Raw genomic sequence first — 23922 nt, 5'->3', positions numbered from 1 at the left:
GTTTCTTTATTCTCTATAGCAAAGAATTAATATTAGCCTAGTTGCACACCAACACAGGTGAATGAATAATTTAATATAATATAAACATATATGTATATATATGAATAATGTATTAATAATATTAAGCTTTAAAGTAAAATGAAGTTATAAAACTTGGAGAAAAATAGATAGGCTTAGGATATACACTATTAAGTGATGTCAAACAATTTCAGAAAGATTAAAAACACATATTCTCCCTCATATATAGAAACTACAGAGTGATTATATGGACATATGTAATCAAACAGATACATGGGTACAGTATAGCATGTAAGCAGAGAACAAGAAAGGCTAAATATGAGGAAGGACTATGTGCAGAAAATAGACACACATATGAAATGGAGTCTAGAGCTAATTGATTTTTCTAGTTCTAATTGTGTCAAGGAATTTTTGATTTTGGTGACAGGTAAGTAGTCAAGATAGACTCAATAGTGAAAGTGTGAATCTTTTGTGAATCTCTACAGTTTCAGATTGCCTATTCTAACTATATAGAAATTGACTTAAATGTATAGTCTTTAGGTCTGGTTAATTTTGATGTATAACACTTATTTTATTTGCAAGTGTTTAATAATAAAGTTTACAAAACTAAAATTATAATGATTTAGAGAGCTTTCCTTTGAAGGCTATTAATTGGATATTATATTTATTTACATTTTATATGTTATCCACTTTCCCCATCCACCCCATAAACACCTTATCCTGAGGGAGTGCCCCTACCCATCCACACACTCCCCATTCCCCATCCTTGAATTTCCCACACTGGAGCATCCAGTCTTCCTGGCTAGTTATAGTAGTGTAAGACAGTGACTCAACCTTACATCCTGGACAGCTTCAAAGAAATAGTCACAATTGTCATTTATTTAGTGAACTATTTGCGTCAAGAGATAAATCACTGTTGCTCCAAGGCAGTCTCAGTTTTCAATATTAGATAATGGCTCCTGCACTGGGTGTGGGGATGGGTTGCAGTCAGGGTGAGTTTCAGAGCAATCTGTTCGTAAGACTTACTGTCCCTGGAATCTAAGATGAAGTGAAGCTAAGTGAAGTTTAAGACTTCATATGACAGAGAATATTTGGCATTTGGCCTTCTAGCATTGAATGGTTGAATGACACTATAGGTTTGTGCATTTATATTAGAGGGCCTGTAGAAGCCAGAAAACCAGAAATGGGCCATAGGTAGTGGGAGTGGAAAAAAAAAAAAAAGATGTTCAGGAAGAAGACAGAGTAGAACACAGGTGTTAGGAAGAGAGAAACAGAACCAATATGAACATCCAGATGGATAGAGAAATGAGAAGGTAATGAAAAGAAAGAAGTTGAGGGAGAAGTAACCCCTGCTGAGTACTGGAGTGTGGCTCCAGTGAGGTTCCAGACCACAGGACAGATGTATAGAGTCCACAAAAATGAGAAGTCTTACCAGCAGTTGTCTCTCAATCAGATGGCCCTAGTAGCTCGAACACTCTTTATTTAGACAAACTCAAAAGCATTCAAGCATGAGCAGTTTCAATTCATTTCTCTTTCATCATGTTTCAAGAATCATCAACATTTATCCATTTCAGTTTTTTTCTCCTCCCTACTCCATTGTCTTCATTAATTGACCTTTACAGTATCTAAGCATTGAATAACCTTTACTTCATATCTAAGCATAAATTTTGGATTGTTAGCCAAGTGATTATATCTAGCCAGGCACCTCCTATCCGTACTGTGCCCAGGCCAGCAGCAAACATGCCATTTCAGAAATGAAAGATTCAAGCTGTGTGGTTAGACTTTAACAGTATGTTGCTTTTATTTTGAAACCAGCAGAGGGAATGATACCCTATCTAGAATAATATTTTTCACGTATAGGTCTAATTTCTATAGCCTACATGTGACTTTTGTGTATTTTTGGTCATCTTCTTCATACATCCTCACAATGATAATGATTAATATCTAAATCTTAACTTCTGGGGCCGAGTTTCTATTCTTCCTGGCAGTATCTACTTGTATTTTACCTCCAAAAAGACTGGAAGATTTAGATTCCTTTTTTGATTTTTCTGGCATTGGAGGGAAATATGACCTTTTATGCCTTTTATTTCTTTCTTGTGAGGTCTGTAGGTTTTTAATGTCATCTTTTAAGAAATTATCTACTAAGATCTTGGAATATAGTTATCTCTCTTTTAGAACAGTTAAGTAAGCAATAGTCATTTACCGTAGTGAGCTTTTGTTCCCAGGAACCTCAGCTGCCATCACTACTGACAAAGCTAAAAATTGCCATGAGAATAAGCGAAGAAGAAAGGATATGAGCTAGAAAGGCTTGAAGCTCATGTCCTTCTCTAGAATCAGAGCAGGAGTCTGCAGCATCTTCTGCACAGGTCCTGGCCAGGGCAATCTCCAAAGAGCCTTGCCCAAGGAGCTCCATTTGCAAAACACCCATGAGCTGTTCCCAGAGGTTACAGCATAGCTTTTGGCAGCTGAGGATGTTTGAAAAGACATAAACAAACCCACTACTTCATAAACTTAATATATTGTTTAAATTTAGTTACCATACATTGGAAGTAATGTTTCTCCAGAAGTCAAAAGTTGCTAAACTAAAAAAATTGTTGGTCTGGGGAATCCAAGAAATCTTCCAAATAATCCAGATTGTTGCCATTGTTCTTGGCTGCCCACCATAACTAGGTGGTAAGATTCTATAGAGGAAAACACCAAATATTTTAATCACAGAGAAATCAAGATGAAACTGACCTAGAAGCTTCCTTCATATTGGCCAGCTTACAGAGGACCAGAAAGTGTTATGTAAGTGCTGTGAATCAAAGGCAACATCTTGCTCAGCTCTGAACACTGAGAGCTGATAGCCTCATGAAGGTTAATGATGTAATCAATTACTTTTTGACTAAATTTGAAGCCTGTTTCACAGGAGGAAACTTATCCATGGTATGCTAAATCTGTCCAAAAAGCCATACTCGGGGAACTAGGAGTAAATTTACTGGACATAGTATAATATTGCTTTCTAAAAACACATATCTCTATTCATAATTAGTGCACTTTTCAGTACTATAAAAGAAACATTTTTGTTGAGTTAATATAGAGACTCCCAACCAAATACAGAGAACAAGCTTGTGTGGAGTTCTCTGCTATAACTGGGGCATAAATATCACATCTCTTTCTCCCAGGCTCAGAAAACATAAAAGGTTTTTTAAAATATTTATTTATTCTCAGAATTTCATAAAATATATTTTATTATATTTTTCCTATTCTCCAACTCCTCCCAGATCCTGTGCCCCTACTCTTATCCACCCATCTTCATGGTTTTTCCTCTGTCTTGAAAAAAAAAAAAAAAAAAAAAAAACAAACCAAGAATCACAAGAAAAAAAAAAAAAACAACTAGAAATCATGGAGCTCTATTTGTGTTAGCTAACTGCTTCTGAGCATGGGACCTCTCCTGGGATTGTGATTAACACACTCAGAATCTCTTCACTGAGGAAAACAGACCGCCCTCCCCCAGCAGATAATGGGAAGATACTTTGCCTATATAAGATGAAGACATCCAACATTTCAGCATAAATATGGGAGGGCCACAGAAGTACCAACCCCTAAGGAGGAGCTCTTGACAATTGATGGTTTCTGGGGAGGGAGTCAATTTTTATTAGGAATGTGGTCTTTCATATATTGACAATAACAGTGGATGATGATACACTCCTGATTGTGTGAGCAGCAGTAACTGGACTCTATAAGCTGTTAAAAGAATATATTATGTTAGGAAGGGGAAACTTTGGGAAGAGGGACTCAGAATGAGTTTGAGAGAAGGAATCCAGGTGATACAGAAACTATATTTAGAGCTGAATTGCTAATATCAATATTGTTAATCCTAGAAGTTCTTTTTAAAAGACGCTCCCAGTTCAGAAGGATTTTCTTTTTTAGTCAATTTTCCTTCTTTGAATCACACTTCATAGCTTGAAGCTTATATTCTTATCAGTGTTGATAATTTCACTTTTTTCAGCATGTCTGGTTTATTAGATACTCCTTTTGAAACATAAGTACCACATGGAGAGACGGACTCTACATGCCTGCGTTCTGATGGGCTAGGAGCAGTGTCACTAAAGGTAGATTTGAGATTAGGCCATATATCTTCTTATTATTAAAAAAACCAAACTCTGTGTGTGTGTCTTTCTATCTCTGTCTCCTTGTCTCTTCTCATTCTATCTCTCCATCTCTGTCTCTCTTTCACTCTCTCTGTCTTGGTCTGTCTCTCTGTCTCTGTCTGCCTGTCTGTCTGTCTCTCTCTGTTTGTGTGTGTCTGTCTTTCTATCTCTGTCTCATCTCTCTCTGTCTCTCTCTGTCTCTGTTTCAGTCTCTCTCTCTTTCTGTGTGTGTGTGTGTGTGTGTGTGTATGTGTGTGTGTGTGTGTGTACTTGCAGACTGGTCCAACAAGACAGGGCAACTTACAACATTCAGTGATTAAAATAATTTGACCAGTAGGGAATTCCTTAAGGTTTGGTGCCCTTCAAGTATCCTCTAGCATCACAGATCAGACACTGGGAGCCATCTTGCATTGATAACTTGAGATAGCAAGGTATTTGGTGAGAGCTTTCAGGCTGTTTGAGCTGAGTCAGTTGCTAGATTACACCACCCTCTAGTGGTAGGAGTTCATTTTTCAAGGCAGGAATATTGGAATATCACCAGAAGTGGGTAACTGGGCAAGTATGCTTTCCTAATGTATTTCTGATTTCCTTGTTATTTCTGGCTCAGTGGCTGACCCATTCTCCACTGTATTACAGATCCTAACACAGTCTCACTTGTGTTACCTCTCTACCATTTTTCCATCTTAGACTACATTTTTTTAGAAACTCGGAATCTCAAGATGCTTCCCCCTTTTTATTTTTAAGTAATTATAGATATTTTCTCCTTGAGAACACTTCCTCATTTCTAATTTATTTGATTATGTTCTATTATATCACATCTTTATTCTATTATTGAATATAGACATGGGGAAATCTTAGAGTAGGTGACTATTATCTAGAATTCCCATTGAAGAAAGTCAAGGCATAATCCACAAGAGGTGATTGTGTTTAAAAGGAGTGCTTGCTGTGGTTAAAGGAAGGTCACCAGATCTAAAAGAGCACTCTGGCAGCTTGTCTGCTAGACTGTTAGTCAATCCAGTTTATTTTTCTATGTTTACTCATAGGACAAGAGTAACTCTGCAGAGTTGTGGTGGCTCACAAGTGAAACAATGTGAGGTACACAAAGCACTCACACTCATTTCCTCGTGTGAACACCCCCTTTTCTCTTTGTCTGGCTACATCTTGGGCATGGCATGGGCTACCTTCTGCATCCTAATCCGAACTCTACTCATCACACATGTTCATGCTCAGCTGTGTGTTGTTGTCATCTGCAGTGTGTGATATTACCAGCATGAAGAACTAACTGGTGAAGCTTAGTCTAGTCTGGGTCTTTGCCCAGTTCCATGTCCTCAATATATTCACCCATGCCTTTGAACAGGAAGCTTTGAGAAGAACAAGGTTTGTTCAAATGAATTTATTTAACAAAATCACTTGCTAAACATTATGGTAGCCTTAACAGAACTCAAAATCTTCAATTTTAGCAAACCCCATCCTTTTCAATGAGGATAGGCACGTCACGATTCCTGTAGAAGAGATTTAAGGAAAATAAATTAAGAATTGGCTTGAAGTTTAGTGGCACAAATCAATGACTATGTGAGAATAACAAGGAAACTTAAAAATAATTCTTCCTTTCTTTAAAGAACAAGCTTATGATTTATTGATTTTTTTTCTTTTTTTCTAATCCATTTATTCAGTCAATGTATTCATTAAGTATCTGTTGCTTTTTTTTTTTTATGTCCACAAGGTATACAACAGAGTAGAAAAACTATGGGTCATTGTTCTTTATAAGCCTAATGGAGTGATACTGGCAACACTTGAAGTGAATCTCAAATTCATCTCTGCTTTTTTACTGCTGATGCTTTGTGCTTAGTGACCAGGTCTGTTGTCCAGGCTATCGCAGGGCTTTCTAGATGTTAAACATTTCAGCTTAGAAGACAGGAGCTTGATTTTGCCAGCCAATCTTGATTCCCCCTAACAGCGACCAGTACCAAGGTCTACTTCTTTACTTAAAACTGTTTTTGCTGTTCCCATGTTACCTTGAGCAAACCAGTTTCTCTCACAAAACCCAAATGTTCTTCCAATTCTGAAATTGTTCCTTAGTTACATGACTGCTTCTACAATTCTCTCTTTATTCATTGTTATCTTGACCATACTGACATGCAACAAATTTTCTATTTTATTTATTGTTGAAGAAAATGCAATACTCATCTATTTTCACAGATACATTTTTGCATCCATTATTTCTTCATTAATGTTAACCTATGGTAGTGCCCAGTTCAATGTCATGTACATAAGCCTGTTATCCACAGCTCTGCTGTTCACTTTGCTACACTCTGTGCATTAGCCACACTTAGTTGTTTTGTCTTAAAAACTTAACAATATTTAAACATCAGTAACTCAGTGTACTATCTAATAGATAGTACACTGTCTGTTACATCTGTGTTTAAGAGCCAATGACTATTAGTCATGTATTAGCCCATAACAACAAACAGACAACATTTCTAGCACCAATGAATGTTCTGTCAGTAGTTTTTTTTCTGTAAAAAAGAGTTATTGACACTTTCTCTAACAAAGCACAGAAGGCATATAATGTCCTAATTTAACAAACTTGGCTACCCTCATAATTACAAGGCCCATCATAAGAAAGCACTGTTTGGTGTTTTCAGAGCATCACAACCCCCAATAGATAGGGTCCAATTCTGACTCTTGTAACAGTGACAACAAAATTCATTTTTTTTTTTTGTGAAACTTAGAAAAATTTGCATTATAATTAAAATATAGTCACACCACTTCTCTCTTTTCTTTCTCCACACCCTCCAAGTTCCCTCTATCTCTTCATCCCCCATTCACTTTCAAATTGATAGCTTCCTTTTCTTTTCTTTTTTTTTTTTTTACTATTGTTATGTGTGAGTGTATAAATATATAAATACAACCTGTTGGGTCCAGTTTTGATGTTTGTATGGGCAACTTTAAAAAATATTATTAATTTTAGATTCAGACTGTCTGCAGTTTCCCTTCCTTTCTCTCCTCCAACATACTCTTCTCTGGACCTATCTACTCTTCCATTTCTATTAAGAAGTGGACATTAGGCATAATATACAGGTACAATGTTATACTCCACAGCCCAAGAAGCTAAACAAAAACAGCCCAAGAGAAGAAGCATAAACTGTACTTAGAAGGGGGAATAAAATAGCCATCAAAGGCAGATGGAGGGAGGGAACTGGGAGAGACTGGAAAGAGAGAGGAATGGGTTATTTGGGATCATGTGTGTTGAAGGACAGGAGAGATTGCTAGCTGCACATGAAAAATGAATGGATATCTGCAATTGATGGGGGTAAGGAGGTGGGGGCACATCTCCAGGACAAGTCAGTGACCTCGGATGTGCTCAAAAATCAGTGGGGGTGACTGTAGGTGTGACTCACTACATTGGGGATATGGAAACTGAAGAGGCCAGTCAAGAACCCTAGTGGAGTGATAGAGAAGACAACAATTCACTCTCAAAACATTCAACCCAAATTTATCCTATCTACAGTAATACAGGCATGAAGGAGAGAGCAGAGACTGAGGGAATACACAACCAATAACTAGCCCAATTTGAGACCTATCCCATTGGCAAGCACTAATCCCTCTCACTGTTAATGATACTCTGTTATGCTTGCAGACAGAAGTAAGTTGTCCTCTGAGAGGCTCCACCCAGCAGCTGACTTAGACAGATATAGACACCCACAGCCAAAGAGTGGATGGAGCTTGGGGACTCTTATGGAAAAATAGTAGGAAGGATTACTTCCTGAAAGGGTTAGGAACAGCACAGGAAGTTCAACAGAGTCAACTAACAGGGATCTTTGGGGCTCTGTGTCTGAACCACCAACCAAAAATCTTTCATGGGCTAGACATAGGCCTCCCCGAAAATGTGTAGCAGATGTGCAGCTTGGTCTTCATGTGGGTCTCAACCAACCAAAGCAGAAGCAATCCCAAAAGCTGTTTGCTCCCTGTGGGTGGGATATGTTCTTCTAGCTGGGCTGCCTTGTATTGCCTCAATGGAGAAAACACACATAGCCTCAAGGAGACTTGAAATGTTAGGGTCAGGGGATACCACAGGCAGGCCCCCTTCCTAGGAGGAGAAGAGGAAGCGAATGGGGGAAGGATTATAGGAGAGGGGTGACTGGAAGAAGAACAGTGAACAGGAAGTAAAATGAGTAAGTAAAGATCTTAAATTAAATTAATTTTTAAAAAAAGAGAAAAAAAAGGCCTTTCCTCCCATGAATAGCCAAACAAACAGGGGATATAGCAAATCGCAGTAGGTATAAGCACCTTTCTAGTATTGAGGTTCCACAAAGCAACTCTGTATGAGAGATAGCATCCCAGAAGCCAGAAACAGAGTCAAAGATAACCCCTGCTCCCACCATTAGCACTTTTACAAAAAGATCAAACTACACAGCTGTAACATATGCAGATGGCCTAGCTCAGTCCTATACAGGCTCCCTTGGTTGGTGGTTCAGTCTCTGTGAGCCCCTACCAGCACAGGTTAGTTGATTCTGTGGGGTTTTGTGTGGTATCATTGAACCTTCTGGCTCCTACAATTCTTTCTACATCCCTTTTCCCAAGCTCTGCCTAATATTTGGTTGTGGGTCTGTGTTAGCTTCTCTGATAACATTTATGCTAGGTTTCTGTTTGCAAGTATAGCAGAATATCATTAGGAATCATTTTATTGACTTTTCATCCCAATCATGTTTGATTCTATCCTAGGTCTCTGAACTATCTAGCCTCTGGGTCTTGGGCCTCCTGGTAGTATCAGGGATGGGATCTCTCTCTGACTTTTAATGAGCAATAGAAACAAAGAACTATACAAATCTTAGAATATCTCTTATGTTTGAGAAAGCCAAACTTATCTCTAGACCTAAGTATTATTACAGAACAAAGAGTTCAATGCTGCATGCTCAGACAGTTGAATGTGCCTTTATATCTACACATATTTGAAAGAATGCAAAGAGTGAACTATAACCAATAGGTTCATAGGTCAGATGAATGAGCGTTCAGCATTTTGCTATTATTTTCTGAATGCTTCACTTCAAAGGCCTTTGAACTTTAGACCTCACACTTGGACATTTCATAAATCCCCAGGGTGTCGCGGTGCCCTCCTGCTCCCTGTGGATGGAAAGAATGACACGTGACCTTAATGTCAACAACATGGGTCATGAGAAAGTTAAAAAGTTGTTGCAAGTGTACATTTTCCAAAATGTTCACCTGCTCCTCCCAAACCCCTGAGCCAGGGCCTAAACCATTGGCCCAGATGGACAGGTGACTGAACAGACTAGCTTGGAATTCAGGTTTCTTCTGCCTGAGCCTGCAGTGTGGGAGAAACAGGCTTGTGCTATCATGCCTGGCAACTTTTACACACTGGACACACCCTCATTATAAAGCCAAATGCCTACTGTTTGGAGTCTACAATGTCTACAATCCTGGATAAACTGAGAGACTTTTCTGAAATTATTTAGACCTATTTTTGAAGAGAGTTTGCATCATAGAAGAGAGATTTATGCAGAGGAATAAAGACAATTTATAGTCATTTGAGCCTGAGCTGAAGTTGTTAGCATAGAGTCAATTCTAGAAAACCTAAGTTGTTTTTTGTTTTTGTTTTTGTTTTTGTTTTTTGGTTTTGGTTTTTTTTTTGTCACTTTTGGTGTCTCTGTTGTTTGTTTGAAATTGGGAGCCTTGTTTAAATGGCATTCCTTTCAATAAGCTTTTCTTGGCCCTTTCAGTTCAAGGATATTACCATTTTTGTTTTGGTCATGTAACACTTTACACTCTTTTGACAATCACAACAACTTATCAGAAGTGATTACATGTGCTCATGAGTGTTTTGTTTGTTTATTTGTTTGCACTTTTGTAACAGCCACATGGGAAACAAGGAAGGCTTAGCATAATGACAGGCATATAGCAACAAGTCAGTCATATTGTAAGAGGAAAATTACCGTGACATATCTGTTTGTCCCAGTGTTCTGAGTCAGATTCCTGTTCCCCAACATTAAATATTTCAGAAAATTAAAGTTTATTGAGGCTAACTCTCGTAAGCCATGAATACTAATGTTATAATACATGTTTGTTCACTAAATACTATATAAATCATACTTGCTAATTTGGGGGTGCATTAGAAAATGCAATTTCTGCCATTATTAAGAACTGATCTGTTTTTTTTAAATATTTAAGACATTTTGTATACATAGAATTTTTAAAATCTAAAATATCAATGTATTCCTTAAAAAATGGGTTTTTTTATCATCCAAGCAATTTTAAATCATATTATCATACCAAGTTTATGAAAAGACAGTTCCATTTATTGACTAGCCTTTAAGTTAATTACATATGTGAAATTCGAGTCATAAATAAATCAAAATTAAACTTTATCCTCACCTGTTTGCAAAGCACACAGCACATTCAATGGGATAAGTAATTCCATTACTCCCACACACAGGTTCATATCTCATGGGACAATGAGTAGTTATACCAACACAATTAGGCTAAACACAGAATTAAAGAGTTATTTTCTATCATTTTTCAATGTTTGGTTTTATAATAAAATATTAAGACTGTTTTAAGTTTGTTTGCAATTAAGATAATGACACTGACTATTGTACAGGAAAACAACAACCACAATAGAAATAAATCGGCCCTGAAATTTAAAAAGCTGAGTTAAAGCCAAATTATGGTTCTTTCCTAGTTATATGACATCACATGTCCACAGGTTTCTTCCTTGATTTCAGTCAATTCATCTGCAAGTTAGAAAAAATTATCTTTTCCCCAACTAAGGCATGATGCTGTGGAAATCTGGGATGAGAGGAGCAAGATAACACAGCTGCTGACAGGATAGTCATCCTAGATGGCATCTGTGCTTCCAGTTCTTGCTTTGTGTTTTTCAGCAAAATCTGATTCTCATTAAACACTTCTTATAAGTCTCTGTCCTATATTTTATGTATTATTCTATTGGAAAAGTTTCACCCTTTAATCAAAAGTGCCAGTTATCTATTTATTGAGCTAGCCTTAAAAGACCTTGTAAAGTTATCATTACACTCTTCTTCAAGGGAAGATTCATGAAGTGACAAACTGACTTAAAGTCACATATCTAGTGATACTTAGATCCTGGTTCTCAGTTCCTGGGCATTACCACAACACCTCTTCATTACAGGACATCATCCCTGTTTTGTTAACCTTTACTCTTCATATATCAGTACTTGGAGAACTAGATTTAGGCTTTAATTATGCCAGATTTGTTCTGTAATTCTTACCAAAAGTGTAATAATTTATACACTATAAGCTTTAGGTTCATCACTGGTTTTCTCCTAGGTATTCCTATGTAATGAGTTTACTTTGGGAATTAGGAGCAAGAAAAGCCAACATGATCAAGTCAGAAGTAAGGGCTACTTGGAATGAACACAAGAGCTTCCACTTAAACTACATGTCCCACCAGCCAACCTTAGTGTTTGTATAAAAATCTCCTTTACAACAGGATGTAGACAGTTACAGGGGTATCAGTGGGCCCGTCTTTGAACACAGCACCATGTAGATTGGGAAAGTACTATGAATCCTGCATTTAGCAGCCAAGGTTCCCTATCAGTTGATCTCCCAATCCTGACTTGAATTACCAAAAATGTAACTGCTAGGGTATATATTCCCCAACCCTCTTTATGTCAAGGTCTTAACTGTGTAGTCCAACCTGACCTCAAACATGGTTCATAAACCAGGCCCCAAGTACTTTGGATTGCAAATTGGCAAAATCACGCATGCTCAGATCCTAGCGGTACTTTTACAGGATCAAGCAATTTCAAGTCTGCATAGGAAATTAGAGAATTAAGAAATTATAAAAGTAGATGCCTGGCAGTGGTGTGTGTCTTTAATCCCATTATTTGGGAGACAGAGGCAGACAGATCTCTTGGAAATTGAGGGCAGCCTTGTCTACTGAGTGAGTTCTTGGAGAAGAAGCACTACACAGAGAAATCATCTGTCAACCCTTCCCAATGAGGTTATAAATTATAATAAATTGTAAAATTCTCTTTACCTTCCTTATACACTCCTGAGCTGTAGTATTACCTAGAAAACATAAATTAAACATTAACCTGGATCTCAAATAAAGAAGTCAGATCTATTTTTAAGTGTCAAAAATATAGTTTTCATATGATGTCTTTGCTTGCACTTCCCAAATCTTTTATTTACATTTGACCTTCAAGAATACCAAATGAGTTTTCTTCCCTCTCTGCCTGCTAAGATTTTGAAAGGAATTAAGTAAAATGTTGATCATTACTGAGTAGTTCGATTTGGCATTTTAGGAAATTTGATCTACTTTCTTGAGATTAGAAATTATCTACTCAAAATTTGAAATGTGTAGGTACTAGTAACAATTCAGATTCCTTTGACATGTCCTTCAATGATCTTTCTGTACCCAACAGAATTTTCATCTCACAGTTGGTGAATTATAAATATCTGTTCCTCAGGATATTGGTGGCAGTATGGGAAATAGCCATCAGGTCTTCTGATGTAATTAAGTCCCTTCTGTAAACAATGTTAAAAATAAGACTTTTCTGACAACTCACCACCAGTTCTCAAAGAGAATTTTTCCCACAAGTGCATTACACCAAATAACCATATTTTAAACTTGTATTTCATGTATTTACACAGTTCAGAAAAGAGTCAATTCCTTCTTCAGAAACATGTGTGGCAGACATCAAAGCGTATGATACATATACACATATGTAACAAAAGTTAAAAAACAGAACTAGAAAGAGAGCAAGGAAGTACATGGGAGGATTTGGCAGAGAATTTTAAGAAAAAGTGATGTAATTATATTATAATGTAAAATGTAGTTGTTTTTTTTTTTTTAAAGTAGACAGATGCTAACTGTGAATGTGAATGAGTTTGTAAGGGAAAGAAAACCAGTCTGAGAGCCCCTAAAGTAGAAATGTTTCCAAAACTTAATTTTCAGTCAGTGATCTCTCAGGGAAAAAATATCTGGGACTCATCAAAAAGATGCAGCTTTTGGGGTCCCTTGGATCCAGAATGTAAATGAGGCTAAAAAATTGATGAGCAGGAGCTCACTAAAGGTATTTACTTGTATTAATTATAGAGCATGAGGTGGGACAAAGGGGTTCTTGCTTCCATAAATATTTATCTGAAATGTTTAGCAGTGGTCTTCCACTTATTAATGAAGCACAGCTTTGGCTTTTGTCACAATCTCTGCAATAAGTGACAGAAGTGAAAATATTAATTAATGCCAGTTATAAAAACCCAACTGACCTCAGAATCAGAAGCATATCCTGTCATTCTCACAAGTTTAGGGATTCCTTCCTATGCTCAAACAAGATGTATTTTAGAGATCAAATATAAACTATTTAATGACTAAAAATATGACTTTTCTGCAAACTAAGTGGTGGTCATTATTATTTACTTTATGCAAGTTTATAAGAATTTAAGTTTTGTAAGTTGGCATTGGATTTACATAGTCTAACAGGCCTTTCTACAGTTAAAAGGGTATTTTAGATTAAACCCTTTATTAGCCAACAAATTCCTAATAAAGTAGCAGCATTGTCTTAAGAGCAGGCCATGACTATCTATGTATACACGTTACTGGAGCTTTCCTCGATTGTATTAGCAATAACCTCCTCTCTTTCCCATAATTTGCACTAGAAACATTTCTGTTATTCAACTCATTGGCATCAGTTAGCTAGACTATCTTCATTTACAAGACATATAGATTAACAAGTCAAATGATTTTACTAATATTTAAAGAATATTCAAAACATCTACCTGCTAAATTGAGCAGGGCCAAGGCACTGAGAAGAAAGATAATTGCCACCTTCATGATTGCAGATCTGGATGCAAAGGTCAGAAGAACTATGTAGGGTGCTTCTCTTCAGAAAATGAAGAGTGGTCATATAGGTTGATGGTAGTACAGGCTCCACCCACTGTACCCTATAATAAGTATCTTTGGTTATTGATTGACTCATGTGGCCTCCAGGCTGGGGAGGATGTACCTAGGTAGATAAGGGGCAGAAAAGATTGGACTGAAATTCTGTCAGGAAAAACAAATTAGTTGGATTCCTGATATCCTCTCGGGTTTTGGGAAAGCCTCCTCCCTTTCTGAGGGGTGGTTTTCTTATCTTTCTGCTAAGTCAAAGGTCTTGTTTGTCTTTTCTGTATTTCTGAATGGATGAGCAGACATGTAGATCTTAAACATGCTTTCTATTCTTCCCTTTCTTCCATTCTTCCATTCCTGGTTTTGTTTTTACCCATTTCTCTCTTTTATCCACTGTGTATTCCTTAAGTCCTGATAGACTGGTACCAGGCTGGGGTAAAAGATAAGGAGAGGTCAGTTCTGTCTCCAGTGTCCTGGGGCTGTGTGTACATCCAAATTAGCTGCATGTCTCTAGATAAATTGTTCACTTTCCCATTGCCTGAATTTATGAATTGGAAAATTAAAATAATGGTAATCAACAATTTAAAGCATTGTTTGTTTAATAACCAATATGTACTGAGTATCTACCAAGCGCTGTATCTGTTTTCTTTCATGCTTCTGCCTGTCTTATCTGTAGAAAAATTCTGTCACTTTGTTTCAGACAATCTTTTCCAGGGTGTTTGTATAACAAATAGTCTTGACAAATGAAGCAACTTCTCAATTAGGCACAAAGGGTAAGTTGTTTTGTTTTTCTGTCTAGAACAATAAAGACACATATTTCCCAGCAACACTCAGGTGGGGTTACTGGTCTTCTAAAACATCTAGGGACATAAAAAAAAGTTTGATGTTCTCTTCTAACAGCACAAGACAATTTGTGTTTAGAAGTCATATGGTTCTTCCTATATCATATTTGGGAAACTGCCATTTGATACAAATATTGACAGGTTAGCCATTGTTACAAGATAATCAAATCATTTGCCAGAATTTGGGGCCTGGCTTCTGTTGATATCCCCAAATGGTGGCTGTCTAAAGTTTTAGCTAACAAGTAAGGTAAATTCTCAGATCTTTTCCAAGTCTCAAAACTGTTAAATATTAGTCATGACTTGTATCAGTAGATATAAATAACATGGAAGTCTGTGTTTAATGAAGCTTGCATGCATTTTATTTGAGGAGACAGAAAATAGATGACACTTAAAGACTATAAAAATATTCAGATGACAAATGGGAACAGAGGCCAGCTCCAGGCCCCAAACCGATGCAAGCCAAAACAGGCTTATGGAGCAGTCAGTGTCATACCAGCAAATACCAATCGCTTTCTGAAGTCAGTCAAGCAACACCAGGAAGCACAGGACTGGACCCAGTTCTGCTACCCACAGAGTATTTACCCCAGAAATGGGACCTCAGGCCTTCCCCACTGAAGTGACTTTATCTGGTCTACCATCTAATTTGGATCAGGCCATAAAGGCTCATGAGTTCCATCACCTTAATTCTAAAACCTTAAGAGTTATGTTTAAAATTACCAGAGAACAAGCTAGACAAATTGTCAAACAATGTCAATCATGTGATAAACTTTTATCAGTTTCTCATTTGGGTGTAAATCCAAAGGGACTGATACCAAACAGTATCTGGCAAATGAATGTTACTCATTACAATCAATTTGGAAAACAGAAATATATACATGTATGTGTAGATACATACAGTAGTTTCATTTATGCAACATTACAAACTGGAGAAGCAAGCAAGCATGTGATCGCTCATATGCTTGCTACAATTGCTGTATTGGGTGTGCCTAAACAGATAAAAACTGACAATGGCCCAGGTTATACAAGCTCCAGTTTCCACCAATTTTGTGAGAAATTAGGAATACTACATAAAATAGTTATTCCATATAATCCACAGTGCCAAGGTATGGTAGAAAGGGCACATCAAACCATTAAATGTCAATTTGAAAAATTAAAAAATGGGGAATGGTATCCTACCAAGGGATTCCCCTGAAATACTCTTCATCGTGCACTTTTTATTTTAAATGTTTTACCTTTGAATTCTGAAGGAAAATCCGCTGCAGTTAGATTCTGGCATCCTAATACCAAAAAGAATTTTGCAACAGTCCTCTGGAAAGACCCATTAACTGGAACCTGGAATGGGCCAGATCCAGTGCTTATCTGGGGAAGAGGTTCTGTTTGCATATATTTCCAAACTGCAGATGCTGCACTTTGGCTGCCAGAGAGAATGATTAAACAAATAGACAACAATAACAAACCTCTCTCTCTCTCTCTCTCTCTCTCTCTCTCTCTCTCTCTCTCTCTCCCTCTCTCTCATACTATATGTGCACTAATGCATAAACGCCCATGCATACACATGCAAAGTTAAAGGAGACACTTAGGTGCCTCGCTCTATCACTTTGCCTGCAGCACCACTGTTTACATCTAGGCTGACTGGACAGTACACCCCAGCAATCATCCTGTCTCTACCTCCCCACACCAGTGCTGGCTCTAATAAGCATGTGTAGTCACACCCCACTTTTATAAAAGTGTATATAGAGTTGTTTTTGAATTCTTCAGTTTATTTCAGTTTCAGTTAGTTATGCTCACTAACCCCCCTCCCATAATCCTTCTCCCTATCCCCTTAATCTCTAAGTGAATGAGCTGCCCCACCCTGGGTATTCTTCCACACTGGTATATCAAGATTGTGAGGCTAAATGAATCCTCTCCCACTGAGGAGATGCAAGGCAGCCCAGGTAGAAGAACATATCCCATGTACAGGCAACAGATTTTGGGATAGTTCCCAAATGAAGACCACCTGCACATCTGCTACATTTGTGCCAGGAGGCCTAGGTCCAGCCCTGTATGTTCTTTTCTTGTGGCTCAGTCTCTGAGAGACCCAGGGGTCCAGGTTAGTTGACTCTGTTGGTCTTCCTGTGGAGTTCCATTGGGCCCTCATTCCTTCCTCCTATTCTTGCATAAGAGTCTCCAAGCTCCATCCACCATTTGGCTGTGGGTGTCTGCATCTGTCAGGGTTCGACTTCTGGGTGGAACGTCTTAGAAGACAGCCATGCTAGAAAACATAATCATCACTATGCCAACTTCCTCTGACTCAGATGTTGTCATCAGGGGCCAGTAACATCCTGGTATATAGGAAATGAAAGTCCTTGCAAGGGAGACAGATTTTCAAAGGGAGGATCTCTAAGCTGGTGGTAACTGTCTTCTAAGTTGATGGTCTTCTGTTGTGAATAAATTCAGTTGGAAATAAATCAACACCAGACAGAAAGTTATAAGGAACCATAGCCACTGTAACTAATTGTAAAGTTATAGGTGACTCAATAGTAAGAGTTTAAAACTGTTTTGCGCCCCTTTTTTGAGTCCCCTTTGCTCACGAAAGAGACATGTGAGGCAGTGTTCGGGTGGTTACTACAACGAGGCTTTATTCTTGTATCAGCAGAAGCGGAATGACCCAAAGCCTGGGAAAGGCACTGCTATATGTACCCTAGAGTGGCGTGTTCACTTCTGATTGGCTGTTCACTCATCACCCCATATTATGCCCCGGGGATGGGCAGTGACTTTGGTGCGCTTTTGCCTTTTGCACCTGCGCAGTTAGTTGTTTACTTGTGGGAGCACAGGATGCCCGCGCCATCTTGTAATGGCGAATGTTGTCATGCTCACTGCGGCCCCTAACATAAAACTAGGCCAATGTTAAACAAGCCAAAAGGAAACTTAACAGGAATAGATGTTGTTAATTATTCATTCTTGACTTAAAGCTAACTAAACTAGAAGATCACAGAACATAAGCTAAATATATCCTCCTTGGTTGGTCCCAAATGGTGGGATACTATTTTCATACCCAAGGCCCATGTCATCCATGGAGGAGTATAATTTTCCTTTCACTTAAAAACAAAAACAAAAACAAACAAACAAAAAACAGAAAAAAAATACTTTGAATACCTGAGTCTCTGTTACCAGCTTGTCGGGGCAAATGTCCTTTTACTTGTGTTCTATTCAATTTGCAATCTTTTTTTCTTTCTTTCTCTTGTTTCCATCTCTTTTCACCCAATACTGGCTGAATATCTAAGTCTGTTTGCCCTATTCCTCCAGGTATTCTGTCTCCTGGATAACTTGACCCAACAGTTGCTTGAGGATATCTATTGCTAGCCTGCTGATTTGTAGAACCCCCCTTCCGTTCACCATTTTCCCTTCCTCCTGGAAGCTGCCAAGAACCACAGTTCCCTCAGTCTTCGATAAAATTATCATCATCTTTCCTTCTGAGGGTGTTTTAAATGTTCTTGTTCTACATATCTAAAAAGCTGTTAATGAACCCTTATTCCCTCATGACGATACCAGGTGGGTCTACTATGTTCCTGGGATTTGATTTTTATATAATGCCTGCTGGCCCTGCTGGCCCTTCTCTCAACATTTTGTTCCTCAGAAATGCTCCACCTTTGTTAATATCATGCACATCAGGTGGAAGTTATTCTTTCTTCTATCATGTCTTTCTCTCTTTTTTGTTTTGTGTTTGTTGGTTTTTTTGTTTGTTTTTTTGCTATTGCTGGTATGTTTTTGAGTCTGCTGCTAAAGCTTATCTGAAATACACACCAACCTATCCCTTATAGAAGTTGAACTTTTCTAAGCATTTCACTGGAGTTGAATCCCCATAACCACCACCTCTTTTTTTTTTTTTTTTTTTTTTTTTTTTTTTGCTTTTGATAGACAATGAGGGAGAGTGATTATGTACAGATTGTTCTGATATTTATCACACATTTGTTTTAAACCTGCTGCTTGCTTTCACTAAATGATTACCACAAGACACATATGTGCACATTATTTTGGCCCCAGGGAGTGGAAGAGTACATAGTTTAAAATTAACGTTTGGCATTTAGCTAAGGTTGTCAAGATGATTACAATGGATGTACATGGCAAGGTAAGGTTGCTTTCATTGTTTTCTTAAAGGCAAGTTAAACTTAAACAGGCCGAGTACACAAGAGGACAGGAGATTGGGGACATTCTTTTAAATGATCTCAGAACACTCATTAACTTGTTTACAACACCTGAAGAAATGTAAGTCTTGTTAAGGCAAGTGTTATTTTCGGATCAAGCAAAAATACAGCTAGGTTTAAGGGGATGCAAACACCTTTTAAAATATTTTGGTACTACCATGTTAGGTGGCCATTTCAGCAAGCTTTTCCAAAGTCTACAGCTGTCATATTTCTGAATCTCACACAGAGGTTTAACTACTATGGGTCTACTGGTCATCAACTCAAACCTAACACTTCAGAGGATGGGGAACAGTGGATCCCAACACAGAACCAGCACGTCCATGTGTGATAGATTTCATTAGTCCTGTAACTGATTGCAAGGTAAATGAGTCAATGACTGGGTCTTATAGGCTGACAGCAGTGGATACTTTCCTTTAGTTCTTCCTGACCCCAAGCTAGCAAACTGGAAGGTGACCTGAAAATAGTAAATGCAGTTATTATTCTGTCTTAGCCATGTCCTAAGTTGGAGGCCACTCAGCAATTCTTAGTGACCTTCAGGTTAAAACAAAGTGTTAAAACTAAATACTTGTTTGTTGATTGGCCTGAAAGGGAGAGCTCTGCTTCCCTGTCCAAGGCCAGTGTCACCCTGAGATAAAGACAATTTTGCATCTTTTTAATAAAATGTACAAGGAACAAAGGCCTTTTATTCTTTAAGATGTTTGTTTACTTAGACTCCACTTAAAGTAGGCTCCTTTCTCTTCCTCTTTCTCCTTTTGAAACAGTCATTTATCTGATCTTTGGCCTCAGTGAAATTCTATTTGTCTCCATGCTATACCTTCAGATATTTGAGAATGATGTCTTAGGCCCAACCTAAATTCTCTCTTCTTTGAGAAAGCCTAGCCTAGCAAGTTCTCCATCTTTAACATTATTTTAAGCTTTTTATCTGTAGAGTGTGTTCAGTTTTACTTTTGTGATTTTAAAGAGGAATGTTTTCCCAGAAGAATGCAATGCTTACACATCACCACAGTGAGTCCAGTAATGGTGTCTCAATTTCATTCATTATTTCCTGAAACTTGTACTTTTTGTTCACCTTACACATATATGACCAGGCCCTTGGGTCAGTCAACAGGGTCTGTAAGAAAGAGAGTGTGGATGGATGGGCAAGAAACAAGAAGAATGAAGTCAAGACAGTGTCTCATCAAGTCTCCTCTATTGAAAGAATATCATGGGTATGTAAGCACACGTAGGAGAGTGCAGCTGGAGACACTTTACCACAAGTGCCTTGCAGCTGGGAGCACTAAACAACAAAACAAGATATTTATCAGAGGGTACTCAGCTGTTATAGGTTGCTTGCAAGTCTCTTTTCATGGTGGAAAAGTATTAACCTTCAAATATATGGCCTGAGATGGCTGCAAAAATGATAGTCGCTTTCTGCTAGGAGATGGCTCTCAACACACATAGACGGAAACTATGTTTCTTTTATTTTATGGTGTTTTTGAGTGACTGCTAATTTTTGCTCTTAGTTCTGCTCTTTTGCTGATCTCCCACCCAAGGGGAAGCACTTCATCTTCACCACTTCCTTAGCATGTAGAAAGAGGAAACTAAAGTGCAAGTTTCATTCAACAAGTTTTACCTGTATTTAATGTAAGTCAGGAGTTGGTGGAAGGAATACATACATTTCATTTTCATGACTCCCAAGAGATGGAGATAAAGGCTAAAGGGAAGCATAGAAGGGAAGGGTTTGGAGATGGGAAACACATGTAGGGTTTTTTTTTTTTTTTGAAGACATCCATCACAGAATTTCCTTCTTCATCCATTCAAACTAGGTCCTTATGTGTGTCTCCGTAATAAAGCATTAAACTAAGAGTTCTAGTTGTTTTCTTCTTTTTATTTATCTTTTTTTTCTAGACTAAACTTTGGGATTATGAAGGGTTTTATTTCCATAATCAAGTACATTACCCAATGCAGTGATATTACAACACTGTGTGTGTGTCTGTCTGTGTGTGTGTGTGTGTGTGTGTGTGTGTGTTGGATTCCTTTATTCTAATCACTTTTTGGCACAGAATATTTTATAAATTTGCAAAAGCCAACACTGGACAACAAAATGCCTGAAAAACAAGGAGGGTTTTTTTTTGTTTTTCTTTGTTTTCTTTTTTTAAATGTGATCTCACCTAGAAATTTTCTTCAGCCATTTCCACACCTCAGTAATCAAACACATGCTTTTGATTACTCTGTTCTTTATTCTGCCCTCTGCCCAGAAATCAAATAACCAGTTTGTTTCTTGTCTAGAACAAAACCTTGCAACATCTCATCTCTGATGACGTAATCGCCAACAGGTACTTTTCAGACTATCACGCTATAACGGTAGTTCTTTTATTTATTAATCTTCCAGATTAATTGTGGAGCCAGCTGTGGAGAGACTAACATTCCCAGCACACTGTAAGACAACCACATGCCTAATTCTCAGGGAAGAAGGGCCCTCAGCCTGCCTGTGTGATTGAGAGCTAACCTTTGCCTTAGGACCCAGGTTTCACAGACTTTTCACAAAAATCCTGGGACCAGACAAGTGTTAGAATTTACACACACACACACACACACACACACACACACACACTCACACTCACACACACACTCACACTCACACACACACACTCACACACTCACACTCACACACACACCACATTCACATTTATAAGACTATATAGACACACATTTACATACATGTATGCATATACTTTAATATGTGTCTATCCCTCTCTATTTATCATCTATCTATACACTTACCTATCTATTTATCTATCTATGTATACATTGATCTATCATCTATCCTCTGTCTATCTATGTGTGTTTTAGTAAGGTTACTTCATGATGCAGTTTAGAAAACATGGGTGTCTGCCTTTGGTACTTAATCAAAACACCATAGACTCTTCTTATCAAACAGGTCAGGGATATCCCAGCAAAACATAGCTTATGCAGAGGCTCCTAAACCCACAATTTGTTTGCATCTTAATAATCCAGATAATATAAAACTCATTTGGTATGCTTAACCTTCAGAACATACTATTTGAGACTAGCCTGAGACCTATAGTTTGTGTGTGTGTATTGCATGATATCAACTTACTCTAAGAGTATATAAACATATTCACATGTAATATGTATCTATTACATTTATCAAAATATTATAAATTATAAATATTAACATATGAATTATTATGAAATATATTTATATATTATAATAATATATACTATTATATTTAACTTATTGTGTTATACTATTAAGAATAATAGTAGAATGACTATATGGAAATGCTTTGGTACTATCATAGCATTGTTAAATGAGCAAGTGAAAGCAATTTAAGTTGGGCATTGTCTACACAGAAAACAATTACCCTATGTTTCTTGATAAATTTTATTATTAACAGACGTACAGCAAAAAAACAAAAACTTTTTTCATCATGTATCTGTGAGCTTTCAAATATTAAAATAAGGACTGTGAACTTGTACATAAACTGTTATGGGAAATAAGAAGCATATTGCACATAAATTTTATTATGACAAACACCATCAGAAGCTTAATAAATGGCACATAAATTTTATTATGACAAACACCATCAGAAGCTTAATAAATGGTTACTGAGATGCTCATGTTAATTTTGGATCAATCTTCTGCCTTCTTCTTGTGGGTGGGTATAGTCTTCCTCAGTTGTAAGTTTAATTTGCACAAATCTCCTAAAACTTCTTTCACCCTATTTTTTCCTAAAGGTGCAAGGCACTGGTGAGGAAAATTGGTTGTGTCAGATTCAAAACAGTTCTGAGTGCCTCCCACTCAGCCTTTTCATTGTAGAGCTCTGGTCTCTCCTTCCAGGTGTCTTGTTCCTTAGCCAGTCTTGAGTCCTCTCCAGCAATGATTAACTAAATTCTCAGCACAATGAGGGGGAACTATTCCAATTGTGAAATACAAATGTTTATGGAAAGAAAGGAATTTATATAATATCTAGACACCAGAGAATTTAATAGTTAAAGATTATAATGTATATCTAGGGGCAAAGGGCAGCTACTAAGTTGCTATATTTTAAATAAGAAAACATGGGAGGGGCAGGAAGCAAGTACATCTTGATGGGTAAATATGAGAAGTGACTGCAAATAGTTGGAGGAGATTTCCTTCTGGTGCTGTCCCTCCTGACTGACCTCTTGCACCTTCCAAATGAGTGCTCTGGTCTTTCTCATCCTTAATGTACAGTGTATGTTTCTAGACTCTGGCTGGCTTTGCTTTCCCATGAACATTTTCAACAGAGGGCCTGAAATCACTTCACCTGTGCTATATAAAGTTAAGCTCTTTAATCTTATCGTCAGTTGTCCTTTTTTGATTCTTTCTACTTTTCTCGAGAGCTGCCAGGGTCACCTTTGCTCCAGGCTCTGCAAGGGTTTTATGGAATCCATCATTGCTTTCAAGATGTTCAGTGTGTCTATATCCTTACTATTCCTTTTCTACCACTGTACCCTATTCCAGGATTATCCCTTCAAGTTTGGATGCTCTCTTTTATGTGTGAGAAGCTGTGGTTCTGATGGCCCAGAGAGACAGAAGACTTTGGCATAGGTCTTGCTCCTCTTAGTCCTTGTTCTTCCCCCTTCTCTCAAATCTCTCCTTCCTGCAATAACCAAGTTACCAAGCCACAATTAAGCAATTTCTAAAATTTTGATTGGTTATATTTTTACTGAAAATTCCTTAGTTCAGACCCCTATGCATTGACCTATATTTTGCCATTAAAAGTAGATGTTTTAATTTACAATAGTTTTTAAATTACAGAAAAATAAAAATATGTACTACAAAGTACATGGTACAGCATGTGCCCCTTTGAGTTCTCTGATGGACAGTAATATGT

At 37.6% G+C, this 23922-nt stretch overlaps 1 protein-coding gene across 1 annotated transcript; it reads right to left on the bottom strand.

Moving 5' to 3' along the window:
• Window positions 1–5529: 5529 nt before the first annotated feature.
• Window positions 5530–14080, bottom strand: LOC143434320 (serine protease inhibitor Kazal-type 1-like). The gene is made up of 4 exons (XM_076912717.1): window positions 13926–14080; window positions 12184–12215; window positions 10542–10648; window positions 5530–5653 (listed from the first exon to the last, which is right to left on the bottom strand). Exons 1-4 carry the CDS (start codon window positions 13978–13980, stop codon window positions 5608–5610), a joined length of 240 nt encoding a protein of 79 aa, XP_076768832.1. The 5' UTR covers window positions 13981–14080; the 3' UTR covers window positions 5530–5607.
• Window positions 14081–23922: the final 9842 nt, after the last annotated feature.

This window comes from Arvicanthis niloticus, chromosome 14 (assembly GCF_011762505.2).
Source record: "Arvicanthis niloticus isolate mArvNil1 chromosome 14, mArvNil1.pat.X, whole genome shotgun sequence".
NCBI lineage: Eukaryota > Metazoa > Chordata > Mammalia > Rodentia > Muridae > Arvicanthis > Arvicanthis niloticus.
The sequence above is the reverse complement of the archived record's forward strand: the minus strand, read 5'-3'. Positions and strand labels throughout refer to the sequence as shown.